The following is a 24,585-nucleotide window of genomic DNA, read 5'->3' as shown; positions in this document are numbered from 1 at the left end:
CATTGTCCCCCCATGTCCTCTCGTGTCCCCATTGTCCCTGCTGTTCCCCATTGTCCCCATTGTCCCCCCATTGCCCCCGCTGTCCCCATGTCCCCCATTGTCCCCATGTCCCCCCATGTCCCCATCTCCCCCCTTGTCTCCACTGTCCCCTTTGTCCCCATTGTCCCTCCATGTCCCCATTGTCCCCCCAGTACCTCTATTGTCCCCATGTTCCCCCATTGTCCCCCCGTCCCCATTGTCCCTAATGTCCCCCATGTCCCCGCTGTCCCCGTATGTCCCATGTCCCCATTGTCCCCCCATGTCCTCTGTGTTCATCATTGTCCCCGCTGTCCGCGCTCCCCCCGTTGTCCCCAATGTCCCTGCTGTCCCCATGTCCCCATTGTCCCCAATGTCCCCCCATTGTCCCCCCGTCCCCAATGGCCCCCCTTGTCCCCGCTGTCCCCATTGTCCCCCATGTCTCCATGTCCCCCCTGCCCCTGTCCCCCTATTGTCCCCCATTGTCCCCATGTCCCCATTGTCCCCATTGTCCCCACGTCCCCCCATGTCCCCATTGTCCCCATGTCCCCTCATTGTCCCCATTGCCCCCCCTGTCCCCAATGTCCCCCTGGTCCCCCCATTATCCCCCCGTCCCCAATGTCCCCCCATGTCCCCAATGTCCCCATTGTCCCCATTGTTCCCATATCCCCCCATTGTCCCCCCCCCCCCGTTACCTCTCCGTCACCAGCAGGACCCACCCCCCCATGTCCCCATGTCCCCCCTGTCCCCAATGTCCCCCAATGTCCCTCCATATCCCCAATGTCCCCATTGTCCCCATTGTCCCCATTGTCCCCCCGTTACCTCTCGGTCACCAGCAGGACCCACCCCTCCATGTCCCCATTGTCCCTGCTGTCCCCATGTCCCCCCATGTCCCCAATGTCCCCATATCCCCCCATTGTCCCCATGTCCCCATATCCCCCATTGTCCCCATGTCCCCCCATTGTCCCCCATTGTCCCCATATCCCCCATTGTCCCCATTGTCCCCCCATTGTCCCCCATGTCCCCATTGTCCCCAATGTCCCCATTGTCCCCCCCCCGTTACCTCTCGGTCACCAGCAGGACCCACCCCTCCATGTCCCCAATGTCCCCATTGTCCCCATGTCCCCTCATGTCCCCATGTCCCCCCATTGTCCCCATGTCCCTCCATGTCCCTCCATGTCCCCAATGTCCCCATTATCCCCCATTGTCCCCATTGTCCCCCCCATTGTCCCCCATTGTCCCTGCTGTCCCCATTGTCCCCATGTCCCCTCATGTCCCCATGTCCCCCCATTGTCCCCATGTCCCTCCATGTCCCTCCATGTCCCTCCATGTCCCCAATGTCCCCATTATCCCCCATTGTCCCCATTGTCCCCCCATTGTCCCCCATTGTCCCTGCTGTCCCCATTGTCCCCATTGTCCCCTCATGTCCCCAATGTCCCCCCATTGTCCCCATTGTCCCCCCCGTTACCTCTCGCTCACCAGCAGGACCCACCCCCACAATGTCTCCATGTCCCCCCTGTCCCCATTGTACCCCCATGTCCCAATGTCCCCATTGTTCCCAATATCCCCCCATATCCCCCCATTGTCCCCAATGTCCCCATGTCCCCTCATGTCCCCATTGTCCCCATTGTCCCCATTGTCCCCCCATTGTCCCCATTGTCCCCATATCCCCCATTGTCCCCATATCCCCCCATTGTCCCCCCCCCGTTACCTCTCGGTCACCAGCAGGCCCCACCCCCCCAGCGCGGCCGCCGCCGCCGCCCCCCCCAGCAGCGCCCCCGCCGGGCGGCGCCGGAGCAGCGCGCGCAGCGCGAAGGGCGCGCCCAGCGCCACGTGACCCAGCGCGCCAATGGCGGCGCCGGCCCCGCCCCCGGCCCCGCCCCCGGCGCGCAGCGCGCGCGGCGCCGCCAGCCCCGCCCGCGCCAACATGGCGAGCGCCAGCGCGCGCCGCCACCAGGGGGCGGGGCCGCAGGGAGGGGGCGGGGCCAGCGCCGGGGGGCGGGGCCAGCGCGGGGGCGGGTGCAGCGCGCACAGCGCCAGCTCCAGCGCCGCCCACGCCGCGCGCCGGCCCCGCAGCGCCGACAGCCAATGGCGGGCGCCCACGTCACACAGGGCGAGCTGCGAGGGGGCGGGGCGGAGTTAGGGGGGCGGGGCGGAGTCAGGGGAGGGGCGGGGCGGGCGGGGCTTGGGGAGGCGGGCGCCCCACGTGACACGGACTGCGGGGGGGGGGGGCGGGGACCGCGAGCGCGTTGCGGAGCAACGGGGGGCGGGGCTTGGTGAGCAGGGGGCGGGGCGCTTGGACGGGGGCGGGGCTTAATGCGGGGACGCATAGGGGAGGGAGCGGGGATGAAGTCGGGGCGGGGCTTGGGGACCGGGTGGGGATTATAGAGGGCGGGGCTTGGGGAGTGGGTGGGGCTTACGGAGAGCGGGAATTTTTGAGGGGGCGGGGCTTCGCGCCAAGGGGCCGGACCCTGGGGAAAGGGCCCAGGTGTGGGGGATGGGGGGGGTGCAGGGGCTCCGTGTCCGGGAAGGGCCCAGGAGTCCGGGAAGGGGCCCAGGAGTCCGGGAAGGGGCCCAGGAGTCCGGGAAGGGCCCAGGAGTCCGGGAAGGGGCCCGGAATCCGGGAAGGGCCCAGGAGTCCGGGAAGGGCCCAGGAGTCCGGGAAGGGGCCCAGGAGTCCGGGAAAGGGCCCAGGCGTCCGGGAAGGGGCCCAGGCGTCCGGGCACCTGCAGCTCCAGGCGGTAGCAGAGCAGCAGCAGCAGCAGGAGGGCGACGGTGGAGCCCGACATGAGGAGCTCCAGGGCGAAGAGGCAGCCGGGCCACTGCGTGGGGGGGGGCCCAGGCGTCCGGGAAGGGGCCCAGGAGTTCGGGAAAGGGCCCAGGAGTTCGGGAAGGGGCCCAGGAGTTCGGGAAGGGGCCCAGGAGTTCGGGAAAGGGCCCAGGCGTCCGGGAAGGGGCCCAGGAGTCCGGGGCCTCCTTGGTCAATATTGACCCTGCAGCCCGGCCCTTCCCGCCTGCCGCAGCACAACCCGGGGGGGGGGCCCAGGCGTCCGGGCCTGTCCCCACCCCCATCCCATTAAGGGGCCCCGGCGTCCGGGCCCCCCCCCCTCCAAAAGGGCCCAGGTGTCCGGACTCCCCCAACCCCATTAAGGGGCCCTGGCATCCGGGCCCCCCCCACCCCCCACCCCAATAAGGGGCCCAGGCGTCCGGGTCCCCCCCCCACCCCAATAAGGGGCCCAGGCGTCCGAGCCCCCCACAACAAGGGCCCAGGAGTCCGGGCCCCCTCCAACCCCCCCAACGAGGGGCCCAGGCGTCCGGGTCCCCCCCACCCCAATAAGGGGCCCATGGGTCCCAGTGCCCCCCCCCCCCCCACAGGGGCCCAGGCGTCCAAACCCCCCCCCACCACCTCAATAAGGGCCCGGACGCCTGGGCCCCCCCCCCAACCCCAATAAGGGGCCCAGGCGTCCGAGCCCCCCCATCCCCATTAAGGGGCCCAGGCATCCGGGTCCCCCCCCCCCAACAAGGGCCCAGGCGTCTGGGCCCCCTCCACCCCCCCCCCCAACGAGGGGCCCAGGCGTCCGAGCCCCCCCCCCCATCCCATTAAAGGGCCCAGGCGTCCGGGCCACCCCCCCCCAATGAGGGGCCCAGGCGTCCGGGCCCCCCCCCCCATCCCATTAAGGGGCCCAGGCGTCCGAGCCCCCCCCCAACCCCAATAAGGGGCCCAGGCGTCCGAGCCCCCCCTCCCCCATCCCATTAAGGGGCCCAGGCGTCCGAGTCACCCCCCCGCTCCCCCCCAAAGGGGCCCAGGCGTCCGGGCCCCCCCCCCCAACCCCATTAAGGGGCCCAGGCGTCCGGGTCCCCTCCACCCCCACCCACAACGAGGGGCCCAGGCGTCCAAGCCCCCCCCCACAAGGGCCCAGGTGTCCGGGCCCCCCCCCCCCCCCAATGAGGGGCCCAGGCGTCCGAGCCCCCCCCATCCCATTAAGGGGCCCAGGCGTCCGAGTCACCCCCCCAACCCCAATAAGGGGCCCAGGCGTCCGAGCCCCCCTCCCATCCCATTAAAGGGCCCAGGCGTCCGAGCCCCCCCCCCCACAAGGGCCCAGGCGTCCGAGTCACCCCCCCCCCCAACGAGGGGCCCAGGCGTCCGAGCCCCCCCCCCCCCCCCAAAAGGGGGCCCCGGCGTCCGGGCGCTACCTGACAGGGCGCCAGGGCCTCCAGCTCCGTGTGGGCCACCATGGCCACCAGCCCCACGGCCGAGGCCACCAGGGCCCGGCGCGACGCGGCCCCCGCGGCCGCCAGCAGCGCCTGGCGCCGGCCCAGGCGGCCCAGGGCCTCGCGGGGGGACAGCGGTGACACCGGGGACACCGGTGACACCGGGGACATCGGTGACACCGGTGACATCGGGGACATTGGGGACATTGGGGACACTGGGGACATGGGGCCCCTCGTGCCACCCCCTGTGAGTCACCAATGGGAGGTGGCGCCCGGACGCCGGGGCCCCTCCCCGGGGACAACAAAAAGGCTCCGAGTTTCATTGTTTTATTGGGGGGTTGGGGACGCGTTGGGGACGTCACCGCCGGGGGGTGGTGGCACCTGGTGGCACCTGGTGGCACCGGTCGCATGCGGGGCCGGTGCGGGGGAGGGGGGCGTCGGGGTTGTCTCGTCCTCAGGCCAGGGCCAGAACTGGGGGGACGGGGACAAGGGACGTGTGACCCCCGTGTCCCCAATGTCCCCAATGTCCCCAATGTCCCCCCATGTCCCCCCATGTCCCCAATGTCCCCCCGTGTCCCTCCATGTCCCCCCATGTCCCCAATGTCCCCAATGTCTCCCCATGTCCCTCCACGTGTCCCCAGTGTCTCATGTCCCTCCATCTCCCAAATGTCCCCCCATGTCTCTAATGTCCCCATGTCCCCAATGTCCCCCAATGTCACATGTGCCCAGTGTCCCTGATCTCCCCCCACATCCCTCGTGTCCCCCCATGTCCCCAATGTCCCCAATGTCCCCAATGTCCCCAATGTCCCCATTGTCCCCGTTGTCCCCGTTGTCCCCCATTGTCCCCGTGTCCCCATTGTCCCCGTTGTCCCCCGTTGTCCCTGTTGTCCCCATTGTCCCCATTGTCCCCCTTGTCCCCATTGTCCCCCATGTCCCCATTGTCCCCCCATGTCCCCATTGTCCCCAATGTCCCCATGGTCCCCATTGTCCCCATGTGCCCAGTGTCCCCAACCTCCCCATGTCCCCATTGTCCATGTCCCCATTGTCCCCAATGTCCCCATTGTCCCCATTGTCCCCCATGTCCCCGTTATCCCCATTGTCCCCATTGTCCCCAATGCCCCCATTGTCCCCATTGTCCCCATGTCCCCATTGTCCCCAATGTCCCCGTTTTCCCATTGTCCCCAATGTCCCATGTGCCTAGTGTCCCCGATCTCCCCCCATGTCCCTCCATGTCCCCCATGTCCCCTGTGTCCCCAATGTCCCCATTGTCCCCCCATGTCCCCATTGTCCCCCATGTCCCCAATGTCCCCATGGTCCCCGTTGTCCCCATTGTCCCCGTTGTCCCCATTGTCCCCGTTGTCCCCCATGTCCCCAATGCCCCCATTGTCCCCGTTGTCCCCATTGTCCCCAGTGTCCCCAATGTCCCCATTGTCCCCATTGTCCCCATTGTCCCCATTGTCCCCATTGTCCCCATTGTCCCCTCACCGCTCAGGGCCTCCTGTGCGAAGTACTTGACGTCGACGTCCTGGTCCTGGGTCAGCTTCTCCAGCACCGGCTTCACCTCCGTCTGCAGCGTGCTGGGGACAGGGGACATCATGGGGACAATGGGGACACGGGGGACACTGGGGGGACATGGGGGACAATGGGGACACGGGGGGACATTGGGGACACGGGGGGACATGGGGGACAATGGGGACATTGGGGACACGGGGGGACATTGGGGACATTGGGGACACGGGGGGACATTGGGGACACGGGGGGACATGGGGGACAATGGGGACACGGGGGGACATTGGGGACACAGGGGGACATTGGGGACATTGGGGACACGGGGGGACATGGGGGACATTGGGGACATGGGGGACACGGGGGGACATGGGGGACAATGGGGACACGGGGGACATTGGGGACACTGGGGACACAGGGGACACTGGGGACATTGGGGACACGGGGGGACATTGGGGACACGGGGGGACATTGGGGACAATGGGGACACTGGGGGACATTGGGGACACCAAGGGGATGTTGGGGACACGGGGGAATTGGGGGACGTTGGGGACATTGGGGACATGGGGGGACATTGGGGACACGGAGCACATGGGACATTGGGGACATTGGGGGACATTGGGGACACCAAGGGGACGTTGGGGACACAGGGGGACATTGGGGGACGTTGGGGACATTGGGAACACGGGGGGGACATTGGGGGACGTTGGGGACACCAAGGGGACGTTGGGGACAGAGGGGACATTGGGGTCACGGAGAGATGTTGGGGACACAGGGGACATTGGGGACACAGGGGGACATGAGGGACACGGGGGGACACTGGGGACACAGAGGGGACGTTGGGGACACCGAGGGGACATGAGGGACACGGGGGGGACATTGGGGACACGGGGGGACGTTGGGGACACGGGGGGACGCTGGGGACACGGGGGACACAGAGAGGACATTGAGGACACGGGAGGGACATGAGGGGCAGGGGGGGACACTGGGGACACTGAGGGGACGTTGGGGACACCCTGGGGACGTTGGGGACACATTGGGGACACTTTCGGGATGTTAGGGACACGGGGTGACGTTGGGGACATTGGGGACACCCTGAGGACGTTGGGGACACTTTGGTGACACTCTGGGGACACCTTGGGGACATTGGGGACACACCTGGGGTCCAGGATGGGCCCGATGCGCTGCAGGGACTTGGCCACGTTGAAGCGCACGTTGGGGACACGTTGGGGACATTGGAGACACTTTGGGGATGTTGGGGTGACGTTGGGGACACCCTGGTGACACTTTGGGGACATTGGGGACACCTTGGGGACATTGGGGACACACCTGGGGTCCAGGATGGGCCCGATGCGCTGCAGGGACTTGGCCACGTTGAACCTCACGTTGGCCACCGCGTCGGCCGCCATGCGCAGCACCGTGGGGACACGGGGGGACATGGGGGACACGGGGGGACATTGGGGACATGGGGGGACATTGGGGACATTGGGGACATTGAGGACATTGGGGACACCTTGGGGACACACCTGGGGTCCAGGATGGGCCCGATGCGCTGCAGGGACTTGGCCACGTTGAACCTCACGTTGGGGACACGTTGGGGACATTGGGGATGTGTTGGGGACACAGGGTGACATTGGGGACATTGAGGACACCCTGGTGACACTTTGGGGACACCTTGGGGACATTGGGGACATTGGGGACACACCTGGGGTCCAGGATGGGCCCGATGCGCTGCAGGGACTTGGCCACGTTGAACCTCACGTTGGGGACACGTTGGGGATGTTGGGGACGTGTTGGGGACACGGGGTGACGTTGGGGACATTGAGGACACCTTGGTGACATTGGGGACACCTTGGGGACACCTTGGGGACATTGGGGACACCTTGGGGACATTGGGGACGTTGGGGACACCCTTGGGGACACCCTGGGGACATTGGGGACATTGGGGACACACCTGGGGTCCAGGATGGGCCCGATGCGCTGCAGGGACTTGGCCACGTTGAACCTCACGTTGGGGACACGTTGGGGACACGTTGGGGACACGTTGGGGATGTTGGGGACGTGTTGGGGACACAGGGTGACATTGGGGACATTGGTGACACCTTGGGGACACCTTGGGGACATTGGGGACACACCTGGGGTCCAGGATGGGCCCGATGCGCTGCAGGGACTTGGCCACGTTGAAGCGCACGTTGGCCACCGCGTCGGCCGCCATGCGCAGCACCGTGGGGACACGGGGGGACATTGGGGACACACTGGGACACTGGGGACACCTTGGGGACACCTTGGGGACACTGGGGACACACCTGGGGTCCAGGATGGGCCCGATGCGCTGCAGGGACTTGGCCACGTTGAAGCGCACGTTGGCCACCGCGTCGGCCGCCATGCGCAGCACCGTGGGGACACGGGGGGACATTGGGGACACGGGGGGACACTGGGGGACATTGGGGACACCCTGGGGACACTGGGGACACCTTGGTGACATTGGGGACATTGGGGACACCTTGGGGACACACCTGGGGTCCAGGATGGGCCCGATGCGCTGCAGGGACTTGGCCACGTTGAAGCGCACGTTGGGGACACGTTGGGGACATTGGAGACACTTTGGGGATGTTGGGGACACGGGGTGACGTTGGGGACACCCTGGTGACACTTTGGGGACATTGGGGACACCTTGGGGACATTGGGGACACACCTGGGGTCCAGGATGGGCCCGATGCGCTGCAGGGACTTGGCCACGTTGAACCGCACGTTGGCCACCGCGTCGGCCGCCATGCGCAGCACCGTGGGCAGCATCTGCTTCGTGGTGATGTCCTGGCCGCACACCTCGGAGAGGACCTGCCGGAACGCCGGGAATGCCATGGGAATGGCGCCGGGAATGGGGATGGGAATGTGGGAATGGGGGTGGGGGAATGGGGATGGGAATGTGGGAAAGGGAATGGGAATGTGGGGACGGGGATGGGAATGTGGGAATGGGGATGGGAATGTGGGAATGGGATGTGGGAATGGGGATGTGGGAATGGGGATGTGGGAATGGGGATGGGAATGTGGGAAAGGGGATGCAGGGATGGGGATGGGAATGTGGGAAAGGGGATGGGAATGTGGGAAAGGGGATGGAAATGTGGGAATGGGGATGGGGATGTGGGAATGGGGATGGGAATGTGGGAATGGGGATGGGGATGTGGGAATGGGGATGGGAATGTGGGAATGGGGATGGGAATGTGGGAACAGGGATGGGAATGTGGGAATGGGGATGGGGGATGTGGGAATGGGGATGGGAATGTGGGAATGGGGATGGGGGAATGGGGATGGGAATGTGGGAAAGGGGATGGGAATGTGGGAAAGGGGATGGGGATGTGGGAAAGGGGATGGGAATGTGGGAAAGGGGATGGGAATGTGGGAATGGGGATGGGGGAATGGGGATGGGAATGTGGGAATGGGAATGGGGATGTGGGAATGGGGATGCGGGAATGGGGATGGGGATGTGGGAATGGGGATGGGAATGGGGGAAAGGGGATGGGAATGTGGGAATGGGGATGGGAATGTGGGAAAGGGGATGGGAATGTGGGAATGGGGATGGGAATGTGGGAATGGGGATGGAATGTGGGAATGGGGATGGGAATGTGGGAATGGGGATGGGAATGTGGGAATGGGGATGGGGATGTGGGAATGGGGATGGGATGTGGGAATGGGGATGGGGATGTGGGAATGGGGATGGGGATGCGGGAATGGGGATGGGAATGTGGGAATGGGGATGGGAATGTGGGAACGGGGATGGGGATGTGGGAACGGGGATGGGGATGTGGGAATGGGGATGGGGATGCGGGAATGGGGATGGGAATGTGGGAATGCGGATGGGGATGTGGGAATGGGGATGGGAATGTGGGAATGGGGATGGGAATGTGGGAAAGGGGATGGGAATGTGGGAAAGGGGATGGGAATGTGGGAATGGGGATGGGAATGTGGGAATGGGGATGGGAATGTGGGAATGGGGATGGGAATGTGGGAATGGGGATGGGGATGTGGGAATGGGGATGGGGATGTGGGAATGGGGATGGGGATGTGGGAATGGGGATGGGAATGTGGGAATGGGGATGGGGATGCGGGAATGGGGATGGGAATGTGGGAATGGGGATGGGAATGTGGGAACGGGGATGGGGATGTGGGAACGGGGATGGGGATGTGGGAATGGGGATGGGGATGCGGGAATGGGGATGGGAATGTGGGAATGGGGATGGAATGTGGGAACGGGGATGGGAATGTGGGAATGGGGATGGGAATGTGGGAATGGGGATGGGGATGTGGGAAAGGGATGGGAATGTGGGAATGGGGATGGGAATGTGGGAATGGGGATGGGAATGTGGGAAAGGGGATGGGAATGTGGGAATGGGGATGGGAATGTGGGAATGGGGATGGGAATGGGGGAACGGGGATGGGGATGTGGGAATGGGGATGGGAATGTGGGAATGGGGATGGGAATGTGGGAATGGGGATGGGAATGTGGGAATGGGATGGGAATGTGGGAAAGGGGATGGGGATGTGGGAATGGGGATGGGAATGTGGGAAAGGGGATGGAATGTGGGAATGGGGATGGGAATGTGGGAAAGGGGATGGGAATGTGGGAATGGGGATGGGAATGTGGGAAAGGGGATGGGAATGTGGGAAAGGGGATGGGAATGTGGAATGGGGATGGGAAATGTGGGAATGGGGATGGGAATGTGGGAATGGGGATGGGAATGTGGGAATGGGGATGGGGATGTGGGAATGGGGATGGGGATGTGGGAATGGGGATGGGGATGTGGGAATGGGGATGGGAATGTGGGAATGGGGATGGGGATGCGGGAATGGGGATGGGAATGTGGGAATGGGGATGGGAATGTGGGAACGGGGATGGGGATGTGGGAACGGGGATGGGGATGTGGGAATGGGGATGGGGATGCGGGAATGGGGATGGGAATGTGGGAATGGGGATGGGAATGTGGGAACGGGGATGGGAATGTGGGAATGGGGATGGGAATGTGGGAATGGGGATGGGGATGTGGGAAAGGGGATGGGAATGTGGGAATGGGGATGGGAATGTGGGAATGGGGATGGGAATGTGGGAAAGGGGATGGGAATGTGGGAATGGGGATGGGAATGTGGGAATGGGGATGGGAATGGGGGAACGGGGATGGGGATGTGGGAATGGGGATGGGAATGTGGGAATGGGGATGGGAATGTGGGAATGGGGATGGGAATGTGGGAATGCGGATGGGAATGTGGGAAAGGGGATGGAATGTGGGAATGGGGATGCAGGAATGGGGATGGGAATGTGGGAATGGGGATGGGAATGTGGGAATGGGGATGGGGATGTGGGAATGGGGATGGGAATGTGGGAATGCGGATGGGGATGTGGGAATGGGGATGGGAATGTGGGAATGGGGATGGGGATGCGGGAATGGGGATGGGGATGTGGGAATGGGGATGGGGATGTGGGAATGGGATGGGAATGTGGGAAAGGGGATGGGAATGTGGGAATGCGGATGGGGATGTGGGAATGGGGATGGGAATGTGGGAATGGGGATGGGGATGTGGGAATGGGGATGGGAATGTGGGAATGGGGATGGGAATGTGGGAATGGGGATGGGGATGTGGGAAAGGGGATGGGAATGTGGGAAAGGGGATGGGAATGTGGGAAAGGGGATGGGAATGTGGGAATGCCGGAGCAGGAATGCAGGAAAAGGGAAAGGGAATGCGGGAATGGGGATGGGAACGTGGGAAAGGGGATGGGAATGTGGGAAATGGGATGGGAATGTGGGAACAGGGATGCGGGGAACAGGAATGGGAATGTGGGAATGGGGATGCAGGGATGGGGAAGGGAATGTGGGAAAGGGACCGGGAATCCGGGAACGGGGATGCAGGAAAAGGGATGCAGGGACAGGAAAGGGAATGCGGGAACAGGAATGCGGGGACGGCACCGGGAATGCGGGAACAGGGTCGGGAATGCGGGAATGGGAAAGGGAATGCGGGAACAGGAATGCGGGAATGGCGCCGGGAACGGGAATGCGGGGATGGGAATGCGGGGACGGCACCGGGAATGTGGGAACGGGAACGTGGGAACAGGGTCGGGAATGCGGGAATGGGAAAGGGAATGCGGGAACAGGAATGCGGGGACGGCGCCGGGAACGCGGGAACGGGAATGCGGGGATGGGAATGCGGGGACGGCGCCGGGAATGTGGGAACGGGAACGTGGGAACAGGGTTGGGAATGCGGGAACAGGAAAGGGAGTCCGGGAACGGGGCCAAGGGGATCGGGAAAGGGCAGGAATCCGGGAAAGGGGCCCAGAATCCGGGAAGGGGCCCAGAATCCAGGAAAGGGGCCCGGGAATCCGGGAATGGGGTCGGGAATCCAGGAAAGGGGCCCAGGAGTCCGGGAAGGGCCCAGGAGTCCGGGAAGGGCCCAGGTGTCCGGGTGTTGTCAGGGTGTCCAGGAGGATCCCGGCACGTGGGAGCTGTCGGGGTGTCCGGGGGTGTTGGGGTGTCCCAGGGTTGTTGGGGTGTCCGGGAGGTCCCCAGTGTCCGGGGGTTGTTGGGTTGTCCGGGGGTTGTCGGGTTGTCTGCGGTGTCCGGGGTTGTTGGGGTGTCTACGGGTGTCGGGGTATCCGGAGGTGTCCGCGGTTGTTGGGGTGTTCGGGGGTGTCGGGGTTTGTCGGGGTATCCGGGGGGTATCTGGAGTGTCAGGGTGTGCACGGGGTTGTTCGGGTGTGCGTGGGGGTGTCAGGGTATCCGGGGGGTGTCAAGGTGTCCGGGTGTCCAGGAGGTCCCCGGTTGTTGGGGTGCCTGGTGGTTGTCGGTGTATCCGGGGGTGTCGGGGTGTGCGCGGGTTGCCAGGGTGTCCAGGGGTGTTGGGGTATCTGGGGGGTGTTGGGATGTCCGGGGGTTGTTGGGGTGTCCGGGGGTGTCAGTGTATCCGGGGGTGTTGGGGTGTGCGTGGAGGTGTCACGGTGTTGCGGCGTGGGGGTGTCGCGGTGTTGGGATATCTGGGGGTGTCAGGCTGTCGCGGTGTTGCGTCGTGGGAGTGTCGCAGTGCGGGTGTCGCGGTGTTGGGGTATCTGGGGGTGTCGGGCTGTCCGGGGGGGTGTTGCGTCGCGGGGTGTCGCGGTGTTGGGGTATCCGGGGGTGTCGTGGTGTTCAGGGGTGTCGGGCTGTCCGGGGGCTGTTACAGTGTTGCGGTATCTGGGGGTGTTGGGGTGTGCGTGGGGGTGTTGCGTCACAGGATGTCGCAGTGTTGGGGTATCCGGGGTGTCGCGGTGTCGCAGCGCAGGGTGTCGCGGTGTTGGCGTATCTGGGGGTGTTGGGGTATCCAGGGCTGTCGCGGTGCCGCGTCCCGAGGCTGTCACGGTGTCGGGGTATCCGGGGGGTGTCGCGGTGTGGGTGTCGCGGTGTTGGGGTATCCGGGGTGTGGGGCTGTCTGGGGCCGTCGCGGTGTCGCGCCCCGGGGCCGTTGCGGTGTCAGGGTATCCGGGGGTGTCAGGGTATCAGGGGCTGTCACGGTGTTGGGGTATCCAGGGGTGTTGGGGTATCTGGGGCCATTGCGGTGTTGGGGCTATCGCGGTGTCGGGGTATTCAGGGGTGTCAGGGTGTTGTGGTGTCAGGGTATCCGGGGCCGTCGCAGTGTTGCGTCCCCGGGCTGTCGCGGTGTAGGGGTATCCGGAGGTGTCGGGGTATCCGGGGCCATCGCGGTGTCGGGGCCGTCGCGGTGTCGGGGTATCCGGGGCTGTTGGGGTATTCGGGGGTGTTGGGGTATCGGGGGCTGTCGCGGTGTCGTGTCCCGGGGCCGTTGCGGTGTCGGGGTGTTGTGGTGTTGGGGTATCCGGGGCCGTCGCGGTGTCGGGGCCGTCGCGGTGTCGGGGTATCCGGGGCCGTCGCGGTGTAGGGGTATCCGGGGGTGTTGGGCTGTCACGGTGTAGGGGTATCCAGGGCTGTCACGGTGTAGGGGTATCCGGGGCCGTCGTGGTGTAGGGGTATCCGGGGGTGTCGGGGTATCCGGGGGTGTCGCGTCCCGGGGCCGTCGCAGTGTCGGGGCCGTCGCGGTGTTGGGGTATCTGGGGGTGTTGGGGTATTCGGGGGTGTTGGGCTGTCACGGTGTAGGGGTATCTGGGGCCGTTGCGGTGTCGCGTCCCGGGGCTGTCGCGGTGTCGGGGTATCCGGGGCCGTCGCGGTGTCGGGGTGTTGTGGTGTCGGGGTTTCGGGGGCCGTCGCGGTGTCGGGGCCGTCGCGGTGTCGGGGTGTTGTGGTGTCGGGGTGTCGGGGCCGTCGCGGTGTTGGGGCCGTCGCGGTGTCGGGGTGTTGTGGTGTCGGGGTATCTGGTGCCGTCGCGGTGTCGGGGCCGTCGCGGTGTAGGGGTATCCGGGGGTGTTGGGCTGTCATGGTGTTGGGGTATCCAGGGGTGTCGGGGTATCGGGGCTGTCGCGGTGTCGCGTCCCGGGGTCGTCGCGGTGTCGGGGCCGTCGCGGTGTCGGGGTATCCGGGGCTGTCGCGGTGTCAGGGCTGTCGCGGTGTCGGGGTATCCGGGGGTGTCACGGTGTAGGGGTATCCGGGGCCGTCGCGGTGTTGGGACCGTCGCGGTGTCGGGGCCGTCGTGGTGTTGGGGTGTTGTGGTGTTGGGGTATCCGGGGTGTCATGGTGTAGGGGTATCCGGGGCCGTCGCGGTGTTGGGGTATCCGGGGGTGTCGGGGTATCCGGGGCCGTCGCGGTGTCGGGGCCGTCGCGGTGTAGGGGTATTCGGGGTGTTGGGCCGTCGCGGTGTCGGGGTGTTGTGGTGTCGTGGTGTCGGGGCCGTCGCGGTGTCGGGGTGTTGTGGTGTCGGGGTATCCGGGGGTGTCGGGGTATCCGGGGCCGTCGCGGCGTTGCGCTCACGTTGACGCAGAACAGCGTGGTCATGCGGTGCAGGTAGTTGGGGTCGGCCGCCATGGCCAGCACCTTGGGGACGATGGCCCCCTGCGCCCAGTCCCGGCCAAACTTCTCCACCAGCTTCCGCAGGTTGCTCGTGGCCGCCTCGCGGATGGCGTACACTGCGGGGACAAGGGGACAATGGGGACAATGGGGACAATGGGGACAACGGGGACGATGGGGGCGTTGGGGACATTGGGGACGATGGGGGCGTTGGGGACAATGGGGACATGGGGGACATGGGGGACGTTGCGGACATGGGGGACGTTGGGAGACATCGGGGACATTGGGGACGTGGGGGACAATGGGGACAATGGGGGCGTTGGGGACATCGGGGGACATGGGGACATTGGGGACAGCGGGGACACAGGAACATTGGGCGGACACGGGACATTGGGGACATCGGGGACACGTGGGGATATTGGGGGGACACGGGGACATCGGGGACATGGGGACAATGGGGACAGCGGGGACATTGGAGACATCGGGGACACAGGGACATGGAGACATCGGGGACATGGGGAGACATGGGGGGACATGGGGACATTGGGGACATCGGGGACATTGGGGACATTGGGGACGTTGGGACATGGGGGACGTTGGGGGACATGGGGACATTGGGGACATCAGGGACACAGGGGACGTTGGGGACACACAGGGAGATGGGGACATTGGGGACACTGGGGACATGCGGGGACACAGGGACATTGGGCAAACACGGGGACATCGGGGACATCGGGGACATTGGGGACATCGGGGACACACAGGGACATGGGGAGACACGGGGGGACATGGGGACATTGGAGACATCGGGGGACATGGGGGACATTGGAGACATCGGGGGACATGGGGACATTGGGGACATTTGGGACATCGGGACACAGTGGACATTCGGGACACATGGGGACATGGGGAGACACCGGGACATCGGGGGACATGGGGACACACGGGGACATGCGGGGACATTGGGGACATCGGGACATTGGGTACACAGGAGGACATGGGGAGACACGGGGGGACATGGGGACAGCAGGGACATTGGAGACATCGGGGACACAGGGGACATTGGGGACATCAGGGGACATGGGGACATTGGGGACACACAGGGACATGGGGACAGCGAGGACATGGGAAGACATGGGGGGACATGGGGACATTGGGGACATTGGGGACAGCGGGGACGTTGGGGATATCAGGGACATTGGGGACACACGGGGACACGACGACGATGGGGACATGGGAACACACGGGGACACGGGGACATTGGGGACATACGAGAACAATGGGGACAGGTGGGGACGGGGACACCTGGGGACACTGGGGACACACGGGGACACGACGACGATGGGGACATGGGAGGACACGGGGACACACGGGGACATGGGGACATTGGGGACATGCGAGAACAATGGAGACATGGGGACGGGGGCACATAGGGACATTGGGAACACATGGGGACATTGGGGACGTTGGGGACATGGGGACACATGGGGACACGGGGACGATGGGGACATGGGGACACGTCCGGAGCGGTACCGACCCGGGACCTCCCAACAGTCTCCTGGACACCATAAAGTGCAGCCCGGTGTCCCCGTGTCCCCCATGTCCCCCATGTCCCCCATGTCCCCCCTTGTCCCCATGTCCCCATTGTCCCCCTGTCCCCGCGTCCCCATGTCCCCCATATCCCCCATGTCCCCCCCGTCCCCGATGTCCCCATGTCGCCCCGTGTCCCCTGATGTCCCCATGTCCCTCCGTGTCCCTCCGTGTCCCCCATGTCCCTCCATGTCCCCTGTGTCCCCCCATGTCCCCGTATCCCCCAATGTCCCCATTGTCCCCCATGTCCCCCCCGTCCTTGATGTCCTCATTGTCCCTGTGCCCACCATGTCCCTCCATGTCCCCATTGTCCCCATGTCCCCCCGTGTCCCCCATGTTCCCACGTGTCCCTCTGTGTCCCCCCTGCCCCCCGTCCCCATTGTCCCCATTATCCCTGTGTCCCCCCACTGTCCCCATGTCCCTCCGTGTCCCCCCTGTCCCCCATGTCCCCGTTGTCCCCCTGTCCCCTGATGTCCCCATTGTCCCCATGTCCCCTCCACATCCCCCTGTCCCCTCAATGTCCCCATTGTCCCCATGTCCCCCCATTGTCCCCATGTCCCCTCTGTCCCCCGTCCCCTCGATGTCCCCATTGTCCCCATTGTCCCTCCATGTCCCTCCGTGTCCCCCGATGTCCCCGTGTCCCTCCGTGTCCCCCTGTCCCCTTGATGTCCCCATTGTCCCCATTGTCCCCATTGTCCCCATTGTCCCTCCATGTCCCCCCTGTCCCCTCAATGTCCCCATTGTCCCCATGTCCCCCCCATTGTCCCCATGTCCCCTCTGTCCCCCCTGTCCCCCGATGTCCCCATTGTCCCCATGTCCCCATTGTCCCCATTGTCCCTCCATGTCCTTCCGTGTCCCCCGATGTCCCCATGTCCCTCCGTGTCCCCCTGTCCCCTTGATGTCCCCATTGTCCCCATGTCCCTCCGTGTCCCCCGTCCCCCTGATGTCCCCATTGTCCCCATGTCCCCCCATTGTCCCCATGTCCCCTCTGTCCCCCCTGTCCCCTGATGTCCCCATTGTCCCCATGTCCCCTCCACGTCCCCCCTGTCCCCTCAATGTCCCCATGTCCCCCCGTGTCCCCTCCATGTCCCCCCGTCCCCTCGATGTCCCCATTGTCCCCATGTCCCCCCATTGTCCCCATGTCCCTCCATGTCCCCCCATGTCCCTCCACGTCCCCCCTGTCCCCTCGATGTCCCCATTGTCCCCATGTCCCCTCTGTCCCCCCTGTCCCCCGATGTCCCCGTTGTCCCCGTGTCCCCCCATTGTCCCCGTGTCCCTCCGTGTCCCCCTTGTCCCCCGATGTCCCCCCTGTCCCCCGCTGTCCCCATTGTCCCCACGTCCCTCACCGTGATCCACCAGCCAGGCCATGCAGAGCGAGTTCAGCTTCTCGTCAAAGAACTCGACGCCCTGCGGGACCGAGCGGAGCCGTCGGAACCGGGACCAGAACCGGAACCGGGACCAGAACCGGGACCAGAACCGGGACCAGGACCAGAACCGACCGGAACCGGAACCGACCGGAACCGAAACCGGGACCGACCGGAACCGGGACCGGAGCGGGACCGGAGCGGAGCCGTCGGAACCGGAACCGGAACCGGAACCGACCGGAACCGGGACCGGAACCGACCGGAACCGGAACCAGGACCGACCAGAACCGGAGCGGAGCCGTCGGAACCGGAACCGGGACCGGAACCGGGACCAGAACCGGAACCAGGACCGGGACCGACTGGAACTGGAACCGACCGGAACCGACTGGAACCGGAACCGGGACTAGAACCAGGACCGGGACTGACTGGAACCGGAACCGGAGCGGAGCCGTCGGAACCGGAACCAGAACCGGGACCGGGACCGACCGGAACCGGGACCAACCGGAACCAGAACTGGGACCGGAACCGAGCAGAACCGGGACCGACCGGAACCGGGACCGGAACCGGAACCGACCCGAACCGGGACCGGGACCGACCGGAACCGGGACCGGAACCGGAGCGGAGCCGTCGGAACCGGGATCGGAACCGGGACCAGAACCGGAACGGGGACCGACCGGAACCGGAGCGGAGCCGTCGGAACCGGAACCGACGGGACCGGGACCGGAACCGGGACCGGAACTGACCGGAACCGGGACCGACCGGAACCGGGACCGGAACCGGAACCGGGACCGACCGGAACCGGAACCGACCGGAACCGGGACCAACCGGAACCAGAGCGGAGCCGTCGGAACCGGAACCGACCGGAACCGGGACCAACCGGAACCGGAGCGGAGCCGTCAGAACCAGAACCGGAACCGACCGGAACCGGAACCAGGACCGACCGGAACCGGGACCGGAACCGGGACCGGAGTGGAGCCGTCGGAACCGGGACCAGAACCGGGACCGGAACCAGGACCGGGACCGACCGGAACCGGGACCAACAGGAACCGGAGCGGAGCCGTCGGAACCGGAACCGACCGGAACTGACCGGGACCGGAACCAGGACCGGAACCGGGACCGACCGGAACCGGAGCGGAGCCGTTGGAACCGGAACCGACCGGAACCGGAACGGGGACCGACCGGAACCGGAGCGGAGCCGTCGGAACCGGAACCGACCGGAACCGGGACCGGGACCGACCAGAACCGGGACCAACCGGAACCAGGACCGACCAGAATCGGGACCGGAACTGGAGTGGAGCCGTCGGAACTGGAACCGACCGGGACTGGAACCAGAACCGGGACCGGAACCGGAGCAGAGCCGTCGGAACCGGAACCGACCGGAACTAGGACCGGAACCGGAGCGGAGCCGGGACCGACCGGAACCGGGACCAGAACCGGAACCGGAGCGGAGCCGTCGGAACCGGGACCGACCGGGACTGGGACCGGAACCGGGACCGGAACCGGGACCCATCAGAACCGACCGGAACCAGATTGGAGCCGTTGAAACCAGAACCAACCAGAATCGGAACCCTTGTTCTCCCCGTGACGTCCCCACGTGTCCCCGATGTCCCCAACGTGTCCCCATGTCCCCAACGTGTCCCCATTTCCCGGGGTTTTTCAGCGTCCCCGTTCTCACCATGATGTCCTCGTGTCCCCCCGATGTCCCCAATGTCCCCACTCACCAGCTGGCCCGCCAGCAGGGGCATGTACTCGATGATGGCGAGCCGCACGCGTCCCCATGTCCCCAACGTGTCCCCAATGTCCCCCGCATGTCCCCAGCGTGTCCCCAATGTGTCCCCGGTGTCCCCCAGGTGTCCCCAATGCGTCCCCATGTCCCCAACGTGTCCCAGTGTCCCCCACATGTCCCCAGCGTGTCCCCAATGTGTCCCCATGTCCCCAACGTGTCCCCATGTCCCCAACGTGTCCCCAATGTGTCCCCAACGTGTCCCCAATGTCCCCAATGTGTCCCCAGTGTCCCCCATATGTCCCCAACGTGTCCCCAATGTGTCCCCGTTTCCCGGGGTTTCTCGGCGTCCCCGTTCTCCCGGTGACGTCCCCACGTGTCCCCAACGTCCCCAACGTGTCCCCACTCACCAGCTGTCCCGCCAGCAGGGGCATGTACTCGATGATGGCGAGCCGCACGCGTCCCCATGTCCCCAATGTGTCCCCGGTGTCCCCCAGGTGTCCCCAATGTGTCCCCATGTCCCCAAAGTGTCCCCGTTTCCCGGGGTTTCTCGGCGTCCCCGTTCTTCCCGTGATGTCCCCACGTGTCCCCGATGTCCCCAATGTCCCCAACGTGTCCCCACTCACCAGCTGTCCCGCCAGCAGGGGCATGTACTCGATGATGGCGAGCCGCACGCGCCACTTGGCGTCCTCGGCCAGCTCCACGATGGCCGGGAGCAGCGACTGTGACAACTGCCGGATGCCGATGACCTCGTTGACGCAGTCCAGGTTGGAGATGATGTTGAGGCGCACCTCGGGGCACTGCGGGGACAGCGGCGTGACGTCAGCGTGACGTCACCGCCACGCCCCCATGATGTCACCGCAACGCCCCCGCGATGTCGTGATGTCATTGTGACGTCACCGCGACGTCACCGCGACGTCCTCGCGATGTCACCGCAACGTCGTGATGTCAACACAACACCCCCCACGATGTCACGATGTCACCGCGACGCCCCCACGATGTCACCGTGACGCCCCCGCGATGTCGTGATGTCATTGTGATGTCATTGTGATGTCACCGCGACGTCACCGCAATGTCGTGATGTCAACACAACACCCCCCACGATGTCACGATATCACCGCGACGCCCCCACGATGTCACCGTGATGCCCCCGCGATGTCGTGATGTCATTGTGACGTCACCGCGACGTCACCGCGACATCCTCGTGATGTCACCGCAACGTCGTGATGTCAACACAACACCCCCCACGATGTCACGATGTCACTGCGACGCCCCCACGATGTCACCGCGACGCCCCCACGATGTCACCGTGACGCCCCCGCGATGTCATGATGTCATTGTGATGTCACTGCGACGTCACCGCAACGTCGTGATGTCACCGCAACACCCCCCACGATGTCACGATGTCACCGCCACGCCCCCACGATGTCACCGCGACGCCCCCGCGATGTCGTGATGTGACTGTGATGTCACCGCGACGTCCTCGTGATGTCACCGCAACGTCGTGATGTCAACACAACACCCCCCACGATGTCACGATGTCACCGTGACGCCCCCGCGATGTCACCGTGACGCCCCCGCAATGTCGTGATGTCATTGTGATATCACCGCGACGTCCTCACAATGTCACCGCGACATCACCACGACGCCCCCACAATGTCACCGTGACACCCCCACGATATCACGATGTCACTGTGACGTCACCGCAACGTCACCGCGACACCCCCACGATGTCACCGTGACACCCCCGCGATGTCATTGTGATGTCACCGCGACGTCACCGCAATGTCACCGCGACGCCCCCGCGACGTCCTCGCGATGTCACCGCAACGTCGCGATGTCACCGCAACACCCCCACGATGTCACCGTGACGCCCCCGCGATATCGTGTGTCATTGTGATGTCACCGTGACGTCCTCACGATGTCACCGCAACGCCGTGATGTCACAGCGACGCCCCCACAATGTCACCGCGACACCCCCGCGATGTCGTGATGTGACTGTGATGTCACCGCGACGTCACCGCGACGTCCTCGCGATGTCACCGCAACGTCGTGATGTCACCATGACGCTCCCGCGATGTCCTGATGTCACCGCGACGCCCCCGCGATGTCGTGATGTCATTGTGATGTCACCGCGACGTCACCGCGATGTCACCGCAATGTCGTGATGTCAACACAACACCCCCCACGATGTCACGATATCACCGCGACGCCCCCACGATGTCACCGTGACGCCCCCGCGATGTCGTGATGTCATTGTGACGTCACCGCGACGTCACCGCGACGTCCTCGCGATGTCATCGCAACGTCGTGATGTCACCGCGACACCCCCCACGATGTCACGATGTCACCGCGACGCCCCCACGATGTCACCATGACACCCCCGCGATGTCGTGATGTCATTGTGATGTCACCGCGACGTCACCGCGACGTCACCGCAATGTCGTGATGTCAACACAACACCCCCCACGATGTCACGATGTCACCGTGACGCCCCCGCGATGTCACCGTGACGCCCCCGCAATGTCGTGATGTCATTGTGATGTCACCACATCCTCACAATGTCACCACGACATCACCACGACGCCCCCACAATGTCACCGTGACACCCCCACGATATCACGATGTCACTGTGACGTCACCGCAACGTCACTGCGACACCCCCACGATGTCACCGTGACGCCCCCGCGATGTCATTGTGATGTCACTGTGACGTCACCGCAACGTCACCGCAACACCCCCACGACGTCACCGTGACGTCCCCCGCGATATCGTGTCATTGTGATGTCACCGCGACGCCCCCACGATGTCACGGCAACGTCACCCCGATGTCCTCGTGATGTCACCACAACATCGTGATGTCACCACAACGCCCCCACGATGTCACAGCAATGTCACCCCGATGTCCTCGCGATGTCACCATGACGCCCCCGCGACGCCCCCGCAACAGCCCCATGATGTCGCGATGTCCCCGCGATGTCATGATGTCACCGCGACGTCCCCATGATGTCACCATGACGCCCCCATGATGTCACCGCAACATCCCCACGATGTCATGATGTCACCGCGACGTCCCCATGATGTCACCGTGACATCCCTATGACGTTATCGCGACATCCCCGCGATGTCACCACGGCATCCCCATGATGTCACCGTGATGTCACCGCGGTGCCCCCACGATGTCACCGTGACGTCCCCACAATGTCACGATGTCACCACGATGTCCCCATGATGTTACCGCGACGCCCCCATGATGTCACCACAGCATCCCCCTGATGTCACGATGTCACCGTGACGCCCCCACGATGTCACCACGGCATCCCCATGATGTCACGATGTCACCGTGACGCCCCCACGATGTCACCGCAACATCTCCACGATGTCGTGATGTCACCGCGATGTCCCCATGATGTCACTGCGACATCCCCGCAATGTCACCACGGCATCCCCATGATGTCACGATGTCACCGTGAGGCCCCCACGATGTCACCACGGCACCCCCACGATGTCACCACGGCGTCCTCCTGATGTCACAATGTCACCATGATGCCCCCATGATGTCACCATGACGCCCCCACGATGTCATGATGTCACCACGATGTCCCCATGATGTTACCGCGACATCCCCGCGATGTCACCACATCCCCCTGATGTCACGATGTCACCGTGATGCCCCCACGATGTCGTGATGTCACTGCGACGTCCCCACGATGTCACCGTGACGCCCCCGTGATGTCACCACGACATCCCCCGATCTCATGATGTCACCCTGACGCCCCTGTGATGTCCCCGCGACATCCTCGTGATGTCACCGTGGCATCCCCCTGATGTCACGACGTCACCGTGACGCCCCCACGATGTCACCGCAACATCCCCATGATGTCATGATGTCACCGTGACGTCCCCATGATGTCACCGTGACGTCCCCGTGATGTCACCACGGCGTCCTCCTGATGTCACGATGTCACCATGACGTCCCCACGATGTCACCACGACATCCCCATGATGTCACGATGTCACCGCGATGTCCCCATGATGTCACCGCGACATCCCCGTGATGTCACCACGGCATCCCCGATGCCACGATGTCACCGTGACGCCCCCACGATGTCACCGCAACATCCCCATGATGTCACCGCAACATCCCCATGATGTCACCGTGACGTCCCCATGATGTCACGATGTCACCGCGACATCCCCACGATGTCATGATGTCACCGCGACGCCCCCGTGATGTCATCGCGACATCCCCGCGATGTCACGATGTCACCGTGAGGCCCCCACGATGTCACCGCAACACCCCCATGATGTCACCGCGATGTCCCCGCGCTGTCACGGTGTCCCCGCGATGTCACCACGTCATCCCCATGATGTCACCGCGATGTCCCCGCGCTGTCACGGTGTCCCCGCGCCGTCACCTCGTCCTTGAGCTGCGCCAGGAACAGCGGCAGCAGATGCTCCACCGTGTTCTCCTTGCCCAGGATGGGGGACAGCCCCATGATGACCGAGGCCAGCGCCGACTTCACGTGCTGGTTGGCGTCCGACACCAGCTCCTGCGCGGGGACACGCGGGGACGTTGGGGACACCGGCCCCCGGGGCGCCCCCGTGGGGCTTCTCCAGCCCACGGTGTCCCCAAGTTGTCACGATGTTGGGGACATTGTGGTGGTGGCCCCATGGGGGTTCTCATGGGGGTTCTCCAGCCCACGGTGTCCCCAAGGTGTCCCCGTGATCTTGGGGACATTATGGTGGTGGCCCCATGGATGTTCTCATGGGGGTTCTCCAGCCCACAGTGTCCCCAGGGTGTCCCCATGAGATTGGGGACGTCATTGGGGTGTCCCCACACCAATAGGGACATCCTTGGGGTGTCCCCAAGGTGTCCCCATGACATTGGGGACATCATGGTGGTGGCCCCGTGGATGTTCTCATGAGGATTCTCCAGCCCACGGTGTCCCCAGGGTGTCCCCGTGACATTGGGGACGTCATTGGGGTGTCCCCACACCATTGGGGACATCATTGGGGTCTCCCCAGGGGGTCCCCATGTCATTGGGGACATCATTGGGGTGTCCCCAAGGTGTCCCCATGACGTTGGGGACATTATGGTGGTGGCCCCATGGATGTTCTCATGAGGGTTCTCCAGCCTACAGTGTCCCCAGGGTGTCCCCGTGACATTGGGGACGTCATTGGGGTGTCCCCACACCATTGGGGACATCACTGGGGTGTCCCCAAGGTGTCCCCATGATGT

The 24,585-nt window shown here is 64.9% G+C and overlaps 1 protein-coding gene across 1 annotated transcript in view; it reads right to left on the bottom strand.

Moving 5' to 3' along the window:
* LOC148590369 (uncharacterized) overlaps positions 1-24,585 on the bottom strand; it is a 55,109-nt gene that overhangs the window by 9,265 nt on the left and 21,259 nt on the right. Inside the window, exons 9-15 of the mRNA XM_088539109.1 lie at positions 23,762-23,896; positions 19,970-20,143; positions 17,603-17,663; positions 14,631-14,785; positions 8,429-8,571; positions 5,723-5,804; positions 4,210-4,347 (exon numbers count right to left, since the gene is read on the bottom strand). Coding sequence (XP_088395235.1) covers positions 4,210-4,347; positions 5,723-5,804; positions 8,429-8,571; positions 14,631-14,785; positions 17,603-17,663; positions 19,970-20,143; positions 23,762-23,896 — 888 coding nt within the window. The remainder of the gene's footprint in view (positions 1-4,209; positions 4,348-5,722; positions 5,805-8,428; positions 8,572-14,630; positions 14,786-17,602; positions 17,664-19,969; positions 20,144-23,761; positions 23,897-24,585) is intronic.

The sequence above is a fragment of the Tinamus guttatus genome, unplaced genomic scaffold (assembly GCF_059628265.1).
Source record: "Tinamus guttatus ecotype Peru unplaced genomic scaffold, ASM5962826v1 Tinamus_guttatus_pri_ptg001392l, whole genome shotgun sequence".
NCBI classification, from domain to species: domain Eukaryota; kingdom Metazoa; phylum Chordata; class Aves; order Tinamiformes; family Tinamidae; genus Tinamus; species Tinamus guttatus.
The sequence above is the reverse complement of the archived record's forward strand: the minus strand, read 5'-3'. Positions and strand labels throughout refer to the sequence as shown.